At 40.2% G+C, this 23,743-nt stretch overlaps 1 protein-coding gene across 2 annotated transcripts in view; it reads right to left on the bottom strand.

Annotated features, from left to right (window-relative positions):
- The window catches only part of RIC8B (RIC8 guanine nucleotide exchange factor B), a 58,450-nt gene that overhangs the window by 7,445 nt on the left and 27,262 nt on the right, over positions 1-23,743 (bottom strand). For both annotated transcript variants that reach the window (XM_039489358.1, XM_039489354.1), the window contains 6 exons: positions 21,892-21,986; positions 16,839-16,992; positions 15,378-15,473; positions 12,536-12,680; positions 8,628-8,772; positions 6,137-6,256 (listed from right to left, as the gene is read on the bottom strand). In XM_039489358.1, coding sequence (XP_039345292.1) covers positions 6,137-6,256; positions 8,628-8,772; positions 12,536-12,680; positions 15,378-15,473; positions 16,839-16,992; positions 21,892-21,986 — 755 coding nt within the window. The remainder of the gene's footprint in view (positions 1-6,136; positions 6,257-8,627; positions 8,773-12,535; positions 12,681-15,377; positions 15,474-16,838; positions 16,993-21,891; positions 21,987-23,743) is intronic.

The raw sequence follows: 23,743 nt of genomic DNA, 5'->3' as shown, positions 1-23,743 counted from the left end.
AAAAAAAAAATCAGATCTAGAATGGTCTGTAATCAGATGGGATGATTTTGCCATTTTCAGTCAGGGACTTATCAATCCATATATATACATATATATGAGAATGCTAGTTCTTAAGGAGTTATATGCCCCTCCCCACATTTTCCTGTGGAATTTCTTTCCCTTTTTAAAACCTCTCGCCCTAAATGATGGAAAGCATGCTGGTGCTGGAAGGTGGTGATAATCATTTATTGGCATCTTTAAAGTGATTAACACTAGCAGAGAAGGGAAATACAATCGACATTAGACTATAGTTAAGACTGCAATGGCATTTCTGCCACTTTTGATTTATAACTTTTCAGTATGGCAATATTTCCACTACCAGCTTCCTGATGTGTTACTTCCTATAATGACAATAGGATTTGCAGTCCATCTAGGAGGAAGTATACCTGCCATTAGTGATCTGCTTCAAGGCCATAAGCTTCAGAACCAAGAATCTAAGAGATTGTGGTCCTAGAAGTGTAATTCCAGCATAGAAGAAAATTAGACTTTATAAAACTTCTGGTTAATTTTCAAGAATCGTAGAAAAGCAGCTTTCAGTTTAAATTTGCAAGTTACAAACAACCACAAAACATTACAGAGGGTCCCCGGTATACAAGAAGTTATGTTGTTGAAAAGGGCCACTGATACCAAAATGACATATACCGGGGACCCGCTGGTACAGTTGTGGCATAGGCAGGTGGGGACACTTGAGTGGGCAGTGACAGGGAGCAGATGGTTAAAAGCGATCTGACGGCCTCTCCCCCCTCCAGATGGCCTTGTGGTGGGGGGGCGTGATAGACAATCTGGCCAAGGGCTCCCAGAAAAATGTGCACTCTCACTCCCTCCAGGTGCTCGGGGCTTGCCCTGCTCTGCCCATCTGGGGCTCAGTGGCTGGAGCACCAGGCGAGCTCCCAACCCCTGCTCCGTGGCTGGAGTGCCAGGTGGGGCAAGTGCTGGAATGGGAGCAGAGCTGGGACTGGGGTGGGCCAGGATATTAAGTGGGGCTACCCATATCTGTTGCATATCCGTCATTCATCAATAGGGGAATGTGTTCTGATTCACATCGGTGAGCATATCCGTCGTTTGCAACTTACAGTACAGTACTGCAAACAGTGGATATGCGGATCAGGACTGATGTGAATTGGAACACATTCCTCTATTGATGAGCGATGAATATATGAAACAACGGGTAAGGGAAAGACATATACCAGGGACCCCCTGTAGTCAACTGGTAGCATTAACTTTTTTCATAAAGTCTCTGTATTGAAAGGCTCAGACTGCAGGCACATGTGTGCAGTTCCAAAAAAAAAAAAAAACAAAAAAAAAAAAAGAGAAAATCCAACTACTTTTAAAATTAGTTCCTCTCTTCTTGAATGCAAGACTGGCAGCTTCCTGTTTCCATTTAGTATCTCTACAAACTGACCAACTGCAGTAAGTTACATTTGGTTAAAAACACCACCACCACTCCAGTCTCCTGTAAACAAGCTTCATTTCCTTTAGTTCTCTCCCTGGTGGCATCTTTTTACATAATTTTTTTTCAATAAATAAAAAAAAGGGAAGAACAGCCTCAAGTGTGTGGTTTTTGTTTTAATTTGTAATTCAGTAGTGCCTAGGGGGTCAAAACATGACTCAGGGTCTCGTTGCAGTGGGCACCGTACACACATGTAACACCAAGACAGTTCCTGCCCTGAAGAGGTTACAACCTAAGGCCTTGTCTACACTACCGGGGTAAGTCGAGCTAAGTTACGCTACTTCAGCTACGTGAATAAGATAGCTGGCGTCGACATAGCTTAGGATGACTTACTGCGGTGTCTTCACTGTGCTGCGTCGACAGGAGATGCTTCACTAGATCAGCTAAATCGACACCTGCTGCATGAATTTTATCCAGCAACTTAGAAATAACAAACGTCATTGCCAGTCTGCCAACCCATCTAGTGAAGTAGGGTGTCTTCCACTGCTGTGTCTCATCTTGATCCTTAGTTGCTGGTGAATTTTACTCCCCAAACACTGTATACGCCCCACCTTTTCTCCACTCCTATTCATTCCAGACTAACAGTCTCTTACGTTCTGTCCATACACTCCCCAACCCTCCCACTACTGGGGAGATGGTTGGGAGAGGTCCTGGTGCTCTCCACGCCAAATTTATACATTGGGAGTGAGAACAACAAGATAACAACAGATATAGCCAGAGGGGGACGGTTAGGTGTAAGGAAGAGGGGGGGGACGGATACTAGATCTACAAGTCATACTGGAAGTACTGTGTCCCTACCGAGTTGGGTGAAAAGAGTGAGAGGAGCCCAACAGGAAAAATTAGGATGTTTGTTCACCAATGCAAGAAGCTTAGGTAACAAAATGGAGGAACTGGAGCTCCTGGTCCGAGAATTGAAACCGGATATCGTAGGAATAACCGAAACATGGTGGAACGGTAGCCATGACTGGAGTACAGGTATGGAAGGGTATGTGCTGTTTAGGAAAGACCGATGCAAAGGTAAAGGTGGGGGAGTAGCATTGTATATCAATAATGAGGTGAAATGTAATGAGATAACTAGCAATGCAATGGATAATACAGAATCTGTCTGGGCAATGGTCACATTGGGGAAAAAAACTACCAGAGCCTCACCCGGGATAGTGATTGGGGTGTGCTATAGACCGCCGGGATCTAGCTTGGAGACAGATAGAGAGCTCTTTAATGTTTTTAAGGAGGTAAATACTAATAGGAACTGCTTGATCATGGGGGACTTTAACTTCCCGGATATAGACTGGGAAACAAATGCTAGTAATAATAAGAGGGCTCAGCTTTTCCTAGACGTGATAGCTAATGAATTCCTTCATCAAGTGGTTGCTGAACCGACGAGGGGGGATGCCATTTTAGATTTGATTTTGGTGAGTAACGAGGACCTTGTTGAGGAAATTGTTGTAGGGGACAACCTTGGCTCGAGTGATCATGAGCTAATTCGTTTCAAAATAAATGGGAGGATAATCAATAGTGCATCTGAGACTAGGGTTTACGATTTCAAAAGGGCTAACTTTACTAAATTAAGGCGACTAGTTAGGGAAGTGGACTGGACTAACATATTTAGGGATCTAAAGGCAGATGACGCCTGGGGTTACTTCAGGTTGAAGTTGCAAGAGTTGTCAGAGGCATGTATCCCGAGAAGGGGAAAACGGCTCGTAGGTAGCAGTTTTAGACCGAGCTGGATGAGCAAGCGTCTTAGAGGGGTTATTAAGAAAAAACAGAAAGCGTACCAGGAGTGGAAAATGGGAGGGATCAGCAAAGAAACCTACCTTATTGAGGTCAGAGGGTGTAGGGAAGCAGTGAGAAAGGCAAAGCGACGGGTGGAGATGGACCTAGCGAAGGGGATTAAAACCAATAGCAAACGGTTTTTTAGCCATATAAATAGGAAGAAAACCAAGAAAGAAGAAGTGGGACCGCTTAAAACTTTAAACGGAGTGGAGATTAGGGATAATCTTGGAATGGCACAATATCTAAACGAATATTTTGCCTCGGTCTTTAATGAGGCTAATGAAGGGCTAAGGAATAGTGATAGAGGGACCGATGGGAATGAAGATATGGGGATAGACATTACGGTATCTGAGGTAGAAGCCAAACTTGAACAACTTAACGGAAGTAAATCGGGGGGCCCGGATAATCTTCATCCTAGAATATTAAGGGAATTGGCGAGTGATATTGCTAGCCCATTAGCGATAATTTTTAATAAGTCTCTAAATTCGGGGGTTGTACCGTTTGACTGGAGATTAGCTAATGTAGTTCCTATATTCAAGAAGGGGAAAAAAAGTGACCCGGGTAGCTACAGGCCTGTTAGTTTAACATCTGTAGTATGCAAAGTCATGGAAAAAATCTTAAAAGAGAGAGTGGTTCCGGAGCATGAGGCCGATGGCAACTGGGATAGATTACAGCATGGATTTACGAAAGGTAGATCGTGCCAAACCAACCTGATCTCCTTCTTTGAGAAGGAAACAGATTTTTTAGACAAGGGAAATGCGGTGGATCTAATATATCTGGATTTCAGTAAGGCGTTTGATACGGTACCGCATGAAGAATTACTGGTTAAATTGGAAAAGATGGGGATTGAAATGAAAATCCAGAGGTGGATAAGGAGCTGGTTAAAGGGGAGACTTCAGAGGGTAGTTGAAGGGGGAACTGTCAGGTTGGAGGGGGGTTACCAGTGGAGTTCCTCAAGGTTCGGTTTTGGGTCCGATTTTATTTAATCTATTTATTGCTGACCTGGGAACCAAGAGTAGGAGTGGGCTGATAAAGTTTGCGGATGACACCAAGTTGGGAGGTATTGCCAATTCGGAAAAGGATCGGGATATCCTCCAGGGAGATTTGGATGACCTTGTAAACTGGAGTATTAGTAACAGGATGAAATTCAATAGTGAGAAGTGTAAGGTTATGCATTTAGGGATGACTAACAAGAATTTTAGTTATAAGCTGGGGACGCACCAGTTGGAAGTAACGGAGGAGGAGAAGGACCTAGGAGTCCTGGTTGATCGTAGGATGACTATGAGTAGGCAATGTGATGTGGCTGTTAAAAAGCTAATGCGGTCTTGGGATGCATTAGGCGAGGTATTTCTAGTAGGGATAAGGAGGTGCTAGTCCCGTTATATAAGGCGTTGGTGAGACCTCATTTGGAGTATTGTGTGCAGTTTTGGTCTCCCATGTTTAAGAAGGATGAATTCAAACTGGAACGGGTACAAAGAAGGGCCACTAGAATGATCCGAGGAATGGAAGGCCTGTCGTATGAAAGGAGACTTGAGGAGCTCGGTTTGTTTTCCTTAACCAAAAGAAGGATAAGAGGAGATATGATTGCACTCTTTAAATATATCAGAGGGATAAATACCAGGGAAGGAGAGGAATTATTTCAGCTCAGTGCTAATGTGGACACGAGGACAAACGGATATAAATTGTCAGTCAGGAAATTCAGGCTTGAAATTAGACGAAGGTTTCTAACCATCAGGAGTGCAATACTGGAACAGCCTACCGAGGGAAACAGTGGGGGCGAAGGACCTCCACGACTTTAAGATTAAGCTAGATAAGTTTATGGAGGAGATGGTATGATAGGATAACGGGCTTAGTCAATAGGTCAATTAAGTGCCACACTGGTAAATAGTACAACGGGTCAATGATATGATATAACCTTTTTCCAGAGGGTATGGCTGGAGAGTCTTGCCCGCATGCTCGGGGTTCAGCTGACCACCATATTTGGGGTCGGGAAGGAATTTTCCTCCAGGGAAGATTGGCAGTGGCCCTGGAGGTTTTTCGCCTTCCTCCGAAGCATGGGGCAGGGGTCGCTTGCTAAAGGAGTGGGTGGATCGGCTTATGTGGCCTGCATCTAGCAGGAGGTCAGACTAGATGATCATAATGGTCCCTTCTGATCTTGAATTCTATGATTCTATGATACTCCTTTCTCCACACAACCTTTGATTTCTTCTGTTCATCACACCAGTTTCCTCCTAATCTGTTCTGAACACAATCCCTGCCATTCTGTCCCTGACTCTTGCTCTCCCCTCCAGGGTCCGGAAGTGCAAACAGCACACTCACATTATATCAAGAAAGAGAGACTGTCTACAATCATCACTGCTACTTAAAAGTAACAGCAGTGAGACAGACTGGAAAACAGTAAACCTGTCAAAAAGCAGGTAGGTTTTAGAGACTCTTGGTTTTTCAGGGTGTTTTATTATGTTGGTCAATATTTTAAACCAGATTTCTGAAGCAACTTGAAGTGCACCTGTCTCTCCATCCTGGCTCCTTTGCTTTATTGCAGGGAACCATCCGTTTCCAAAGGTCCTCTCCACATTAGAGTTTAAACAGAGTTAGATGGAACTGTGTTAAATACAAGTTCTTGCTATCTGTCAAAATGTAAGCATCATTTTCCTGTCCAGTGAAAGTGGCCAAAACAGGGGGGAAAAAACCCAAACAAAAACCCAAACACTCAAGTATGTGGATAACTAAAAAGCAAGCAAATTGTCCCACTGAAATTAATATGCACCTCTGACAGTGAAGAATCGGGGCCTAAACCTCTCTTAAGAAGATCTATGATTAAAAACCATCCGCTTTTTTTGTTTGATTGTAGTATTTTGGATAGTGTTAGATTACCTGGAAAGTTTATCAAACATGTTGACAAGTTTCATGGCTTCATATTCTTTTTGTTCTTCTGTCATTTCATCCATAGGGTTGGGCATTGGCTCCTCTACATGACCAGTGATAAGATTAATGCTGTAAGGGGGGGGAAAAAAGATACTGTAGCATTTACATCTATAAATACATACAAACAAAATGTCTCTTTTTGGATTTTGACAGATAACGTTTTTAAGTTAATGCTCCCTGGTAGCATTGTAAAATTGTTTAACTCCTTCAGACAGAATTGCAAGTACAATTCTGCAGTTCTTTTCATAGATGGTCTTTCTCCATATAGTTTTATATTCATTTTGTTGGCTTTTAAATTTATTATATTAGCTCCATGTTAAGTGCTCAAATACCCAAGTTTCACTAGTACTCATTATGCCTATGGGTCAAGATTCAAAAGAGGAATTCTATTCAAGGTAGGCATTCTGAGTTAATTTTCTGGAACTATTACTTTTGGCACATATGGCCCAGTTCTGATGGTGCACTTTATCCTCAAATTAAATATGTGGCGGGGGTACCTTAAAATGGCATCACCACTTCTTTTATTTCCTTCTCACACTCATCTTTACTGAACCAAGCTTTACTAAGATCAGAGGCTGAATTTACAGTACTGGCTGCTAGGAACCCCCTTCCCCCACTCATTTTTTTAACCTGAAAACAGAGTCAATTTAATATGGAAATCAAAGACACAAAATACAGAATACCACAAAGCATATTTTTTTATATATTTTAAAAGAGTATGTCTTTTCAGAGCAGAATCACACTTCCAAAAATGAAATAATGAAAAATAATATTAAATAAAAGTAGTAGAGGAAGTTTCACATAAACAAAATGGCAAATCCCAGACTACATGCCCACAAATATATTTTAAATTCAAGATGCCCATAATTTATTATCTGGAGATGACAGGACTTCTTTTCAGGTCAGGTTATTGAAAAAGAGACCAAGAGGAAGTGGCTATAAAGATGTCCCCAAAATATGGGGAGATTGAAGTCTTCCATCTCTCTTCTTCTCTTAATGGAATATGTTGATTTAGGGGGGAAAAATGTGTTGCTGTAACCTACTGAACTCAAGGAGATTTTACAATAGAAGGTCCAGAAGAGACCGGAATCTGCACATTTTTAAATGTGTTTGAGAGTCTGAAAATAAAATGAAATAACCCTACATATATTTATACATCTTTCTTCCATCAAGAAGATTTAGTGTCTTAACGCAAGACAGAGCAAAGCCATATAACAAGTAAATCCTACTCAAGCACTACAATGGGCATTTGAAATAACTAAGCCTACTGAAACGGTATCCCATCATTAGGGCCCTACTAATTTCACGGCTGTGAAAAACATGTCATGGACCGTGAAATAAGCCCTGCCCTGTGAAATCTCATCTCGCTAAAATCAGCTGGGCTCGGGAGGGACAGGACATATCTCTCCCCATAACAGCTGTGTAGGGGAAGGACCAGACTCACTGCCACAGGCAGTGCAGAAGTGAGAGGAATGCGCTGCAGCAACTTCAGAGCTGAGTTCTGGACTACCTCCCCCTATGGCTTTTGCCAGGGCTCGGGGCTGCTGTCCCCGCAGTTCCTGCCTGGGCTCAGGGCACCCTAATTCCAGGGCTTCTACCCTGCCCATGTATGGCTACTGCTGGGGCTCAGGACGCCCAAGCTCCAGGGCTGTTGCTCCCACCCCTCCCCATGGCTCCTGCAGGGCTGGGGCTCACCCTGGCTCCAACCGCGACTTGGGACTGCCACCTCCTGCAGCTCCTGCCCAGGCTCAGGGAAGCCACCCCCTTGGGGATCAGAGCTGTTGTCCCTGACTGCTCTTGCCAGGGCTCTGGGCCGCCTATGCTTAGGGCTCCCCTCCGTGGCTCCTGCCAGGGCTGGGGCACCCATTTTTCAAATTGTGGGAGGCCCCTAGGCACAGGCCCCATGGGCCCAGGTGTTAATCCACCACTGGCCCTGACTAGCAGTTAGGAATCCCTTGCTGGGCCGCTCCTAGCAGCACTGGGGAGATGGGACCTACCTCCAGCTCCAGGAGCCTCCTCCAGCTGCAGGCAACTCCGCAGCTGCTGCCTTCAGAGCCAAGTTCTGAAGGCAGCAAAGAAGTGAGTATGGCAATCCTGCAACCCCCACACAACAGCTTTAGAATGCCCCTCTCCCTGCATGATCCACTTTTGGATCAGGACCCCCAGTTACACCCCCATGAAATTTCAGATGTAAATATCTGAAATTGACCAATTTTAAGACGCTGTGGCTGTGAAATTGACCAGAGCGAACCGTGAATTTGGTAGGGCCCTACCCATCATATATCTAAAACTGGTTAATACAGAAACATCCCAGCCTACAGCTAGTCAGTTCTCTATCACTTATCAAATTTGTTGCAATTGATGAAGTTATGGAGGCAGCATTCAAGGATGAACAACAGACAAAGTTACACTTGAACAGGAAGGAAAAATAGTACTGTACTTTGGCTTTGCAGATTTATATTCTTCAGTGTCTGTATCTTCATCATCGGAGTACCAATGATCTCCCCTTCCTCCTGCTAACAGGCCCCTTGCTGCCAGCAGTCCTGCTGCATTACCATAGCCTGTATACTTCAATAAGTTGTCAACTGCAAAGAGACAAAGATCAATTTATTCAGCTAAAAGTTAAATTACTGTACAAAGTGCAATATTAGTATCTTTAAAATGGGTTTTAAAATCTAATGTCTTTATATGGTGACCAGTGTGCTCTATGAAATAGCTGAAAAAGGCAGAGGTGAGGTACTACATTTTAAAATCTGTCCCGAGGTCAGTCGCTTTTGACTTTTTAATAAGCCATAAAGATGGCAAATTTAAGTTTTGTCTGACAAAATGATACAAAACAGGCAAATTTTCAGGAGGCTGAAGAAGTGGTGATAAGTGAAAGTGTGTATTCTAACTCTTGACAGGAAGGTGGGGTCCAGTGGTACGAATCAGGATTGGGACCCAGGAACTCCCAAAATTCTAATCCTGGCGCTAAACTCTGCTCTTTTTGTGGTTCATGCAGTAATTACCATTTCATCTCAGTTGCCTCATCTGCACAACGAAGAGGCTAATAAAACTACTTAACAGGAGGTCTGAAGAGAGTTAAACCAATGATTGTGAAGTGCTTTCACCTCCGACCCCCAAAAAAACCCAACACACCAAACCAACCAACAACAGTGCTTTAGTTGGTTTGAGAAATAATGTAGGCTGGGATTTTCAAAGGTGCTTAAGAGTGTTGGGTTCCCCAACTCCCACCGAAAATCATTGGGATTGGGTCACCTAACTTCTTTAGACTCCTCTGGAAATCTTGACTATAAGTGCTAAGTATTATTACTCCAGCCACTATTAGAACACCTTGTTTTATTTTCTATGAAAACCCAAATAGCTTTTTAACATCTACTGACCAAAGATAAAACTTACCAGCAACATTTTCCTAAATGGTCTAGAAAGTTCACTGAATCCTTTCATATTTGGTCAACTTTCTGTGGTTTTCCAACCCCCACCTCCACAGACAGTGATCTTCATTTTTTGTATTTGTGCTACTGTTATTTATGGCAGCTAACTAGAAAATTCTTGGTTGGTACCATTGGCAAAAATTTCATGTTTTTCAATTTTGTTTTCAATATTAGTACTTAAACTTTTACGTATTTCCATGTGATGTGGAAATAATTTCTTGAAAATGATTATCTTCCTTGAGAAATGTGATCTCTTTTTAATCTGAGATTCACAGCTATGGGCAAAATTCTGCTCGACTGACATACGCTAATCCCAGTGACTTGAGTGTGAATAGTCAAGTGACTAATGACAGCAGGATTTGGCTCCAATGCTTCTGTAACTTACCTATACTATCCACAGTGACAGTGAAAGCACAACATTTTATTGAAAAAAAAGTTTCTGGTACGCAGCACTATGCATATATTATTTATAGAGCGCATAGTTCAGCAATGGCAGAACGCATCACGCTTAACGTTCTGGAAACAAGGTCATCCTATTAGTTACAGCAGAAGAGTTTAGCCTCTCCTTCTGTAGTATTAAGGCTGGCCATTGTTAGAAGGGGGAAAAACCAGTATATGAGAAAAAACGACAGTCACTTTTCTCAGTACAGCCATCTGAAAGAAAGGGCACATGGCACAAAGCATTTTTCAAACATAAGGATTTTTTATTTTATTTTTTTAGAAAAAAAGTGGTGTTTTAAACCTACAGCAGATTGTTACTTTTCTCCACAAATTCTGCGTGTGTGACATTAGTAGAATGAGAACTTGATGAGAGAGACAAAGTCCGTTTCTAAGCTTTATCAACACAGAATCAGCACTTGAAATGTAGGGCTCTTATAAGAAGCCAGTTTCCAAATCCATTCTCCTGCATATCAGGCCAGTAGGGGCTTTTTTTTTTTTTTAATAGAAAAGAATTTATTAAAGACTAAAAAGAAAAATACAGGGCTTGGAGAAGTGCAAATACAGTCTACTCAGCCCTTACAGGGACTATGCTGCATTGCTATGCAGTGACCCCTTTGGCTAATATGCAATAGAACAGATCCTGATGTTCTCCTAATGGAGTCCATTCAGCCTTCTTTATTCAAAATAAGGTCACCAAAAAGTAGTGTCTTAAGGGAGAATGAGCATTAAAAAGAAAGAGCAAGAGAGATGCCACGGTATATTCCCAGGAGAAAAAGTAGGACACTTCTACAAGGGCAAAGGCCTAGACTCTGCATGGTTGTGCAAAAAAAAATTATTTTTTCAAACAGCAATTCCAAGAATCACCTTCTCTGAACGCAGAATTACAAAAGTGATTGTCCCTATACCTTACAAAGGTAATCCACAAGCATGCTTATGCCCAAATCCAGTATTAAACAAGAACTTAAGCTATAAAAGCAATTGCTGGCATGCTCTAAGCAACAGAAATTCCAAGATGGTGGTTATATCTTGAAATAAGTATCTCTCAATTTATACTCATCAAGGGTAAAATTTACACCAGTACAGGGGCCCTCTCCTCCCCTACTTAAGCCCTTTTCACAAAGTTTAAGTTGCATGAAGGGCCTTGCACATTTCCTCTGCACTGGGGTAAAATCCAATCCAACTTGGTAGTGATGAGAAGTAATTTACATATTAATATTTTGGGGCCTAGTGGCAAGAAAAAAGAATTAGTTTGCTCAGTCCAGTTCCTGGAACCTGGTTTTGCAGCTGCTCTGAACATGGAACTCCCACTGAAATGAAATAATATACTTTGCTTGAAGTCAATGAGAGTTTTGGGCACTGAACAGCTACATCAAAAAGCTTACAGATAGAATTACTTAAGCTGGTGCCATTGGCATTCTTAGATGAGGGGCCAAAGACAGAAAAAGGCACACAACCTAAACTTTTACACCTAGGTTCAAGCAGATTAGCAGGGCAGTGTAAAGAAGCTTGTTCTGCCACTATCAATTAATTCCATGATAAACCAAAAATTCTAGTCACTGGTCTTGTAATTTTGGGTAAATTTATCATATTAAGAGATTATAGATTTATAAATTATTTTTATATATGATGAGAAAAGCTCTTAAAGTAATTTTTTACCGTAGGTTGCTGTATTATAGACTAGCTGTGTAATTACAGTCATACTTTAACATTATTTACTGGATTGGTACTAGATTTTTCATTAGATGTCAAACTTTGAAAACACATTTGTTTTACGGTTTGAAGAGTTCATAAAGCATATTGCCGAAAAAGAAAATAACCATTAAATGTGTGTCAGGAAAGAGTTTGGATAATCAAGGTATTTAGTCTGAACTGAATTTATTTCCAGTAAATTATGTTACATCTTTGAGGCACTGACTGCTGTCTTCCTGTTGGTCTCAGAAGCACCCAGCACATTTTTGGTACTAAATAATCTTGTCAACTAGGGCTCCCGTTCTTCTTACCTGAAGCCGCAGATCTCTGGAAAGCAATTAAAATTTGATTTTCTGTCTTTTTTAAAGAAGATATTTGAGGGAAAAACTTCCACCAACACAGAATTAACTAGGCCATTAAAAAGGTGTTAGTTTCATTTAAAAAGGAGAAATCCGGCAGATCAAAGCAAGTTCGCTATAACGCGGTTTCACCTATAATGCAGTAAGATTTTTTGGCTCCTGAGGACAGCGTTATATCGGGGTAGAGGTGTATTTGATTAACTATGAAAAACATTAGGCATGATTTTAGCAGTATCACAAGCAGTACTAAGGTGCCACAAGGACTCCTCTTTGTTTTTGCTGATACAGACTAACACGGCTACCACTCTGAAGTACTTTTAAACTAAAGGACATATCTGGAATTGGGAGGGTTACAGAAATAAGAAGTTCTTCCTAAAGTCTTGCTGTAATTAGAATAAAATGAAAGGAACAAAATTGATTTATACCTCTCTCCTTACAAAGGACAAAAAGGAATTCTGCAGCAATTTGCTTTACTCCAAGGTCGACATGTGTCATAAGGCGCACAAGTTTGTTTCTCACTGTTGTGCCAACTTCAGGACGATTTGATACATCTCTTAATGGGGGCAATACCTAGTGTCATGAAAAGAAAAAAGTGAAAACACCATACATTCCTGGCAGAAGTTAACACAGTACATGGAAAGGAAAAACATTGAAAATGTTGATTTATTGGGAAAAATATTATATATATATGGAACAAGCTTAAATCCTACCCGAGCAAAGCAGTGGCAAGTTTATAACTAGACTTTATATTGCAGATATCCTATCTTCCAAAAGGTGACTAGAGCCCAGCTAGCTGCATGGGTTTTGTAGGACCTCCACAGACGACTGAACAAGACTCCTGCCTTAGAATACATTTGTTTCCCCCTCTTCTTCCATCTTTATTCTAAATAATGTCAGGGCTCTAGCCTATGTCTCCAGCAGTTTTCTTTCCAAAAAGAGCCAGAGAAGGGGAACAATGAGATTGAATGAGGAGATCAGGGAGGGAGACTAGAACCGGGAGCCAGTAAGGTGTGGGGGGGGGGGGGGAAGAAGAGAGAGAGACTGATTGGATGAGGAGCTGAAAAAGGAGACTGGGACAGGGGTGAGATGCCCGAGGAGAGGAGACAGGGACTGGGAAGGCAAGGAAAAGGCAAGGAAAATGGGACTAGCAGAAGATGTCAGGGAATGGGAAGACAGCACAGACAACAAAAGGTTGAAGGGGATGGGGCTGAGGGGGAAATGGGCAGAAGAGCTTGTGCCCACTAGAACAAGCGAACACTCTTCCAGACCTTGGAATGGAATCCAAGATTCCTGAGTCTCACCATCCTTCTGCTATCAGCAAATATCTGTGAAACTCAATGGCAAAAAGTGTGCATCTCATCCCCCTCCAGTGCTAATCCACATGAAGGACGACAACTTACTATTCAGATCAGTTACTCTCTTACCTCAAGTAGCAGAGATGTGCACAGTGGATCCAAAGGTTCCAACCCTGCTGATGAGTCACGTGGGTGTCAATATGATTCCACATGATGGAATTTGTTTTTTTCCCCTGTTTGCTTCTTTTAAAAACCATGGGAATTACACACAAAAAACTGCATTAAAAGAGCATGACTAAGGATGCAAAGTCAAGCACTCAAAAGTTGAGAAATGCCATAATAAAGGTTGCCTGTGCACTCTTAATTTGGCCCTTTTGGGCTTATGCATTATGATCATGTAATTAGGCAATCTTAATCCTGACATTTCCTAACTTTTGAGTGCTTGACTTCACAACCTCAGTAGTGTACTTTTAATGTAATGTGTGTAATAATCAGAACATGTTCCTAGGGAAATGATTGTCAAACAAATGAACATGGGTTCAGGTGGGGAATATGCAGCAAATGCCAATTTCTTGAAAGTAAAAGACCAGGCTTTCATTTAAGGGCCCCTAAGGGAAAAGGGGAAAAAAAAAAGGAGGGAGGGAGGGGACGAGGGGAGAAGAAAAGATACAGAGAAGATATGTGGTAGAATATAAAGACCTAGACTATGATTTCAGGCACAGCTCTGAGGAGGGTGTAATTTGGAAGCTGCATCATCCTAGGAGTAGCCACAGGAGATAGTGATGCAGCTGGGACTCAATTTCTATTCTGCTTCCTCCTTACTTGGCAGGGGAGCATTTTGAAAGTTTTTCCATTGCACTTCAGCAGATAGTTAAAGTTAAAATTGCAGAAGTTACCAAAAAAATCTTGAATTTTTAGACATGGGGATGAAATTCACCCCCATGCAGAGGATCAGCATGGGGCTCATGCTCCACTGAAGAAGACCTATTTTAAGGGCTTAAATGGTGCACAAGCCTTGAGCTAGCCCTCTGCATAGGGATGAATTTCACCTTGGGAATACAATTTACATACAGCAGTTAAGTCTTAAAGCTCCAACACTATGGATTCATTTCTGCTGGATGTACTGTAATTTAGGACTAAAGCTCAGCAGAAGGGCACCAAAACACTGATGCATTGACTGGCTTCCATACAGTTGTAGTGCTATTTTATTAATTATGGGGCAATTTTTCAGAAGTGACTAATGGATTTAGGTGCACAAGTCCCATTAGGTTCTTTTGAAAAAGTCCTCCTATCTCATACACTACAGCCTCAGACTCTGCCCTAATGTTGCTGAATTGAAGGCTCTGTGGCATAAACCATGGAAGTTGGGCCCATGCAATCGAATTAAGCTACGGACCCAGGCATCAGCTTGTAATTGAACAATTTGTCCAGTCCCCCTCTGTATATTTTATCATTACAGAGGTGCCTTGAGGTTACATCCCAAGTCTTACATTTAGTATTTTTAATTTGAAGGAGAATTTAAAGTTCAGTCTGGTCAAATATTTTATTGTTGGATTTTTATTTGCTGATACAATTATTTAAGTCGACAAAGAGCACCTTACAGACTAACAGACGTATTGGAGCTTAAGCTTTCATGGGTGAATATCCACTTCGTCAGATGAATGTAGCGATTTAATGATTTAAGTCATTATCCTGCATTTATAAGGTGATATTAATGTTCATTCCCTTTATATTACTTTGAAATCAAATAATGACATTGCACAGAAAACACTTAAATGTAAAGTGTTTTTGTCATTGAGCTGACAGAAGGTAACAGACCTTGCAGTTGCTTATGGATATAGACAACTTTAAGAGAAATGTTAAAATACAAGTTGCTTTATATTCAAGCATAAGTTTCTCTGTGCTCTAGAAGCCTGAAAGATCTTGCTGCATGTTTTATTTTCAGACTTCTAAATTTACATCTGAATCTTACCTGAGCTTTGATAAACTTCCTGATGTTCCGATGAGCTCGGCAACATTCTGTTAGTAAACTGAGAACTGGAGTCAGACCTTCTCTGTAGCTGCTTCCCTAAAGTGGAATTATAAAAACAACCCAAACACTGGCTGAATTACAAGAGTCAGACAAGATTATATTTTATATATTATATGCATTCAGTATGGGTGTGCTTTGCTTGAAACTTTACAATAAATAATTAATGTGGCTAATTTAGTATGCAGTCAAGTGGAAAAGAATTCTTATGTTTGCAATGACAAAAAAATTTTTCCTTCTCAGTATAATAAACAATTCTTAAAAATGTTAGCAACAGATTATATGTTGATGGTCTCACCACTCACTGCAGAGACAGCATTTTCATTAAAATCTTTTCTTTCCGGGGTTTATAATAATCTTACATAAAGTTTCTCTAAATTAAATCTTTGCACAGAAAATCTCATCATGAAAATATACTACTACACACAATTTGAAAAAACAATTACGTAAACACACGACCGAAATTCTCCCCGAAATCCATAATTTCAGATGCTCTATTCAGTAATTCAAAAGGGACTGTTATATAAACTGCAAATGTTCAGACTAAAATTGGCTTTTAAGACAACCTAGTTCCTTTGGAGTCAAAAATATTTACAACTGCTTTGTATTTTGAACATTAGGTGCAATGTACAATTTAAATGGTGGAGTTTCAGCCTTCAATTTTCTTTGTGTTTTGGATTCACTTTACTTCAACACATTATGTTCAGCAAAGGATTTAGGCTTAATCCAAAACCCAGGGAGCATTGGATCAGAACTTTAAGCATACATTTAAATTATCTGCTGAACTCGGCCCAGGTCAAGTTTTGCTGACCTTGCTCTTCTATACGTAGTTGTTATTCTCTGCAGTGCTTACAGAAATAAAAAGTTGTGTCAACAAAATAAGACATCTCAACCTCAAGAGGCATAATGTTCCCATCTATTGCCCACGCACAGTTGTCACTTTTTATAACCACAACCATGTTTTAAACTTTACTGTGTTCAAGGGATCCAGAATCAACATCACATTAGAAACTGGATTGGAAATCAGTATGGTTTTATCATCTGTAAATCATCTGTAAATATATTCTATGATTGAGTCGGATATTCTCTGAGCTTTGATTTTCCTTGTTATTTTAATATTGGTGTAATGAGAGACACGTGCTTTACTGTCATACATCACATGCCTCGACAATTTTCATAAATTTATGAAGAGTTCTATATTAATATAGTTATCACATGAACTTTCAAATTCCAGAATGAGTCTGATCTGCAAAATTACTGAACTTCACATCATTCCCACCCCTTGACATTTTAAAGTTCTGGAGTAGGGGACGAAGGTGTATGGATCTGGAGTTCTGATTCAAGCTCATTTCTACTCTTACTAAGAGGCATTCCTTTTGTGAAGTCCTTCAGTGTCACACGTACCTTGTCTATTCTTTTTTCCATGAAATCCAGCAACACTTGAATGGCATCCATATTCATACCATTATATTTCAAAACTGTTTCTTCCTGGGTTGATGGACTAATGAGAACATCCAAACAAGAAACTGGAATATTGCTTAAAAGGTTGATTGCATTACTGAAAGAAATTTTTATTTAGTTAGTGCTTTAGTAACATATTAAATGCTGTACCCAAATCATATATAGATTATTTTAACACTGACTGAAAAGTATATGCCATTACCAACACTGTTTATGTGCTTAAAAAAAAGTGTACAGAACTGAAAATGTAAAGCAGAGTACTAACTATGCATAAACAGCTACAACTTAAGATACTTCTTAACATTAGTTCTTAATTCTCTATTCTTTGTAATTTCTTACAAGACTACCCATCTTGCATTTCTAAAGGAGGAGAGGCCAATATAGCTGCTTTTCATTACTTCTGGCTGCTTCAGAATCACTGATGTCAGCAGGTACTGTATATGCATAGCTAGAACAACTGTGTTTATTATATTAATTGATGCTTCACCCAGTAGGGGGAACCCACACATTGGTTTTCAGGAGGTCACAAAATGTTTCTTGAAATTTACATGTTTTAGTTTTACAATACTTAAATGTTACAGTAACGACTGTATTAGAGTATTTTAAAAACAGTTATTTAATCCTTGGGGGGGGGGAGGAGTCTTAAATGCTGTTCATATATCTTCATATATTAGCACCTTTACTTCTCACGGACGGGAGATATTTAAGGCTTTTTTAAAAAACAAACTGGAATTCATGTCATCAAGTGCTGGATTTTAAAAAGTGATAGTTTTAGAATCCCCAAAACAGTGAGGGTCAGACTACAATACCCTTACTCATGCTGAGTAGTAACTTACTTCACAAATAGCCCCATTGACTTCAAGCAGACTACTCATGGTGGAAGGTACTATTCGATACAAGTGAACTGGACCGTGTCTTGATCTTTAAACCATATTTAAGTCAGTTAATGGAGACTAACATGGTTTCCCATAACAAAAGGAACCTGCTATATAGTTTATCTTTAATTAAATAAATATTAGAGTTTTACTTCATGAATTTCTGCTTTATGGTCTGGTTTATTTATCTTTTCAATCAGAGAGCCTTATTCTGCTCTCTTGACAGAACAACAAAAGTTAGATTGTATTTATAAACTTCCCTAATGCATTGCTATATAGGTAGGTGCTGAAAGAGAAGCACCCTCTCTATATTTACTGACTGATGACTAACCAGCATTTAGCAAAGATAACAGATAAATCTGGAAAACAGTTAAGAAATACTGTAGAACACGTTTCAGGTTGTACATTTAGACTCTGAAGTGGCATCTTTGGGTAAGTCTACACTGCAAAAAACAACCATGGCAGTGAGCGTCAGAGTCTGGGTCTACAGACTTGAGCGCAAGGAGCTTGCTCTAAGGCGCTAAAGATAGCGCAGATGTTCTTGCCGAGGCTCTGAAGCCTAGGGAAGAAGGAGAGTTTCAGAGCCCAAGCAGGAATGTCTACATGGTTATTTTTAGCGCTGTAGCACAAGCCCGAGTCTGTAGGACGCTGAGTCTCAGCCCAGGCAAGGATGTTTTTTTTGCTGTGTAGTTGTACCCTTATAGCCTTGCTAATCACAAATATAGTGAATCACAAAAAGTAGTAAATAATCTTGGCCTCAAAGTCCTCAAAGCTTTCAGAAGTCTCTCTACTGAAGTTAAAAATAAACACAAAAATCTAGCTCGGTATTATTATTGCCCCCCATCCCTGTAGTATCTTACTACTTGATATCGTGGTTCTAGTGAAAAGTCTATTATGTAAGACTTTTCAAATAACACGATAATATTGTTGTGAATTTGTATTAGAAATTTTATTTTTGTTTCAAAAAACAGTAGATGTGATGACCTTTCCTCCCCACAATATTAGCTCCCTCTCTAAAAAAAGAAACAAATTTTGATAGTCTTTGTATTATTTTACTTTGCTTAAAAGAGAGAGATGCTTTAAAGGAAAGTAAAAGTATCCAGTTTCTAGCCACTCATACAGCAAGAAATAAAACAGAACTCAATTCAACAAATATTTGGTAGCTTCAGCCTTTTCATAGAAAGTCCCCTTTTTACTGGTTTCTTATTAAACAACTGAGTTCCCAAACACCTACAAAATTAATTTTCTGGATCACTGTGCCTGAGCTATTCTTTTCAATAAATGAAGCCCAGCTTTCTGATCTTTGTCACTTCACTGACAGTTTTATTTGTGGTAGAGGAGTGTATGAAATTCTCCAGCTACCAGGAAGTCAGTGACTATGCACAGATCTGCACAATAGCGTTTGCATTCCTACTCCAGGGGGTAGAAATACTGCGTATATTACTCTCCCCTTTCTAGCTTCCTAGAGATCATTAATCACTGGGACATGACGTCCACCCACTCAGACTCCCAGCCCCCTCCTGATATGCAAATTCAAAAGCAAAGGACTATTTAGCATGGCTGAATGCCTTGATTAAAACCTTGTTAGTGAGCAAAAATGACACTCGCTCTAATATGTGGTGCTTTAAGCTTCTCACATTCAAGTGTTAAGCAACACTACTACAGAATTGCATTAATAGTAACAACGATATAGGTACTACATTAGTTAAGGCATCTTCTATAGGAAAACTTTCACTTATTGGTAAAAAATAAAAAAAAATCAAATTGTAGTTAGCGCTTATGATGCGGGAGCAAACCAAACTGTATTTCAGGGCATGCATCCAACATTTGATGTTGAGCTCAAAATAAACTTATTTTATACTAAGGGCTCCTTAACAGACTGTCCAAGTCCTGCATTTGGACACTAAAAACTAGCATTTAGGGGTGTAAGATTCAAACTTACATGCTGACAGTAGGTACTGATCTAAGCATCCAAATGTGGGATTTACACAACCTTTTAAAAATAACCACTGTTGAAAAGGGGGACTCTCGGTTGAAAGTGTTGTTTATACTCTGAAGAGTGACTATAAAAATATGTTTGTGTCTCAAAGATGCCATAAAAATGTGCTCAGTATTTAAGTAAAGAGATACTTTTTGTAACTGCCAGCCCTTCAGACTCCATCTGAAATCTGGATTCTAAAAGTCAAGCTCTATTCTGTCTTGTTTGTGCCTCATCTCCAGCAATAAAGATTCTACAATTAGAGTCTATTGTAGTTCAGAGTTCTGTTGCTGAAACATAAACCTGAAAATAATCCAGTTCATACTTTTCTTTTTATACCTAAACTGGCTCAGCAGTGCTATCAGAAGTTAAAGAGGAGTAAACAAACACACGGAAACTCTGATCTGGAAAGTAACATTTGTGTTTACTTACAACTACGCCCATAGGGGACTAATGGAGTATTCAAACCCCCCAGAGGTTTATAAGGGAAATCCCACTGGGCTAAAGCCACCCCATTCAAAAATTGCCTTATTACACATGAAGACGTTATATTAGCCAAACATTTGAAATGCCACATTCATGGTTGCTTATGAAGTTTTAATTTTGTCCCCTTGTGTGTCCAGTTTGTGCATTGAATGAGATGGGGGCCCTATTGGGGGTGGGGGGGAGAAGCATGTAATCATATAATTAAAGACTGCATCATAATGCATAAGTACAAGGGGACAGAACTGATATCCTGCAGGCAGTCTTAAGTGTGGTATTTCCAGACCTGCCCCTACCAATGCACTGGTCTAAATGCAAAGACCCATCTCTTTAATAATGCCTTCCTCCAGTAGTAGTAGCTCCCAACAACCCACTAATTCCCTCCTCTACCACACACTTCAGGGGAGGATGAAAGCAAAACACAAAAACGAGGGAGAGGGAGAATACTGCTGTTTAGGGCACACACAGCACTATATTTCATTACATGGTACTTTGGCCATTTTGCAGATATGCCTTAAATAGTCTCAGACTAATCTGCACCAATTGAGCGCAGCTCTGATGCAAAGTGTAGATTCCCACCAAGTAACCCCACCAACCCTGTAGCTTTTGATAACTTTCAGTCAAATTTACTGACAGCATTAAGGGGGTGAAACCTATAGCATTCATCTGAGAACTGTTGGCTCAAAGCATCATCTCCAGAAGATTTTGTAGTTAAAACTATGGCCTTTCCAAGTTGAAATAGACAACACTAGTGGGGACAACTTAGGGGAAGTGTTTGTATCTACTAGGCTCATGTGTGTCTGTTACATTGAGGAAGACAAAAATAAAAAATAAATATCCCAAATAAAAAAAACTATACATTCTAAATGCACAAGAGTGGGACTCTTATCAAAATAAATTTATTTTTGTGTGTGCTTAACCTGCAAACAGTTCAAGAGAATTTGGTGAAAGAAAAGAAAAAAAACACTTTATAGAACAAATTCCTTACGAGATCAAAAGCAACATTCAAGGAAGCTGCAGATTCCCCAAATAGCACAGGAAAATGACCTGATAACTAAGGCAGCTTAATGACATTTATACATAAATAATAGGTAGGACAGTGGGAAGGCAATTTAGAATTTTAACTATTCCAAACCCAGTCATATGCAGGAGCACAGATCCAACAGCATGAATTTATTGCAACTGATTCACCTTTTGGCAAATTAGAAATTATACATGTAAATTACACTTGCACCACTAGTATGCCCGTATAGAAATGCTGGGCTAATGGTGACTTAAAACACCAACTGAACAGTTCCAGACTAGTGCATCGAAGTTGCAGAAATTATACACAATATTTTTAACTTATTTCTCTACTGATATTTATCTGAGACAATTACAGTTAAAGATAACTTCAAGGAGTGCTGCAGCTAGAATTCCTGTAAATAATTTTATCCCCAAAATTTGCAAAAAGTACATTTTTACATTTCAGTATATTCTCTCAACAGCCTTAATAAGGGTTATGCAGTTCAGGGATTACCTTTTATCTATTTTTTGGACAGTGGACATTATTTTTAGAGATTATTTTGATCTGCTAATATCTAAAGAGAAATATTATTTAGTGCTCCAACTAAAAAAAGTTATCCTTCAAAAATATATTGTTTCTGTTAATTCTACCAACCTGTGCAATTCTTCAGTTTTGTCTTCAGTAGGGCCCATGGTTAATAAGCAGTGGCGAAGGATGGCAGCCATATAGCGAAATTGATGAGATTCATTCTATATAAATATAAATTATGAAGATATTTTTCATTTTGACGATTGCAAATGAGGGTTTCAGGTCACTAGAATAATAAAAATTAAAGATGGAAAACACCCATTAGATCATATAATCTATTTCCTACCAATACAGGACTGCTCTTTCAGAATTCATTTGAATGCTTGGGGCAGTCTAGTTTTAAGTTACTCTAGATCCATTATTTCCTCTGGGAGATTATTTGGGCTAGATTCACAAACTTTATGCACCTTTAAAAAAAACACACACACACACACACACACAGGGATTCACGAAGCCTGAGTTAGGCACCTAGCCTCCCTATACAATGAATGAGGACAGACAGATGCCTCACAATGGGATTCACAAAAGCCACTACACGGAGCGGCTTTCCACTTAAGTTAGCCAATGGGAAATACCAAGACAAGGGATTTCTCCTAAGCCCCTGCCGCTCTTAAAAGGTTTGGCTCTAAGTCCAGATTGCAGGGAGGTTCCTCCCTTTGCAGGGCTGGCAGTTACAAAAAAGGTGTCTCTCCTCTTAGCATAGGAATGTAGAGTATGCCATTTTTGCAAGAAACTGTGGGGAGGAGGAGAATCTCCCTCAACGGTTAGAGTACTCACCTGGGATGTGGGAGACTGGTGACTGTACTCCCCCCTTCTCCTGAGGGGGAGATATTCTGAGGTGGGGTTCTCTCAGTCTCTGGTGTTGAAGCTGTTGTATTGTGGATAAATAATGAAAGCATCATTGGGCTGGAGAGAGAACAAGCACTAGAATGACTTTGTAGTATGGTGGTTCGAGAACTCACTTGGACAGTGGGAGATCCAGGATCCAATGACTAATTATTTATATACAGTGGAACAGTTTCAGCAGGAGAGAAAGAGAGAATGAGGGACCCCACATCAGACTATCCCATTGCCCAGTGGTTAGGGCACTCACCTGAAAAAATGGCAGATCCCTGTTCAAATCTCTTTTCGTCCTCAGGTGGAGGGGGAACTTGAGCACGGGGTCTCCTACATTTAGACCACTGGGCTAAAAGTAAGTTTGAAGGTCCTCCTCCTCTACCTGTTTTGTCTAAACTCATCTAGGGGGGGCAATCTGAGAGGTGAGCTCTGAACACGCATAGTGGATCAGGCCCCACAGGCAAGTTAGACAGAGGAATGCATGCAGGGTCCAAATTGCACTAGGGCTTAGATGTCTGGATGCCCAGCGTGGGGCTACACTCAGCATGCTACGATGTAAACACATAGGCATAGGGACCATTTATAGCAAAAATTTAGGAGCAGAGGAAGTTTAGGTGCTTACATGTTTTGGCAGCAGCGGAGTGGGGGTTTTGTAAATCCCACTGGGGCTAGATTCTGTGATTTAGGTACCTAAAGTGTTAGTTAGGCACGCAAGTCCTTTTGTGCATCTAGCCCTTCCTGTCCAATAGATTTCATAATTAGGAAATTTATCTTGATAGTCAGACTAAGTTATCCTTAGCTCAATTTCAACTCCAATTTATTCCTCAACTATCTGCTCCCTTTCCCTGCCATTTACAACCACCAAATTTTGGTATGTGTTATATTACCCTTAGCCAGCCTCATTCCGTGAAGTGTCACTTCTCTGTAGGCTATCCAGAATGTCACTGCCATTTTTTACACTCCTGTATCTCACTGCAGGTTGGGGGGGTGGGGTGGAAATCTCATTCTAGGGGCACTAGATCTATTCCACCTGGAAGCCCGCATAGCTGGAAGGTGAGGCAAAGCCAAAATTCCCAGAAGA

This window comes from Mauremys reevesii, linkage group 1 (genome assembly GCF_016161935.1).
Source record: "Mauremys reevesii isolate NIE-2019 linkage group 1, ASM1616193v1, whole genome shotgun sequence".
NCBI classification, from domain to species: domain Eukaryota; kingdom Metazoa; phylum Chordata; order Testudines; family Geoemydidae; genus Mauremys; species Mauremys reevesii.
Note: the sequence above shows the minus strand (reverse complement) of the source record. Positions and strands in the feature narration are given on the sequence as shown.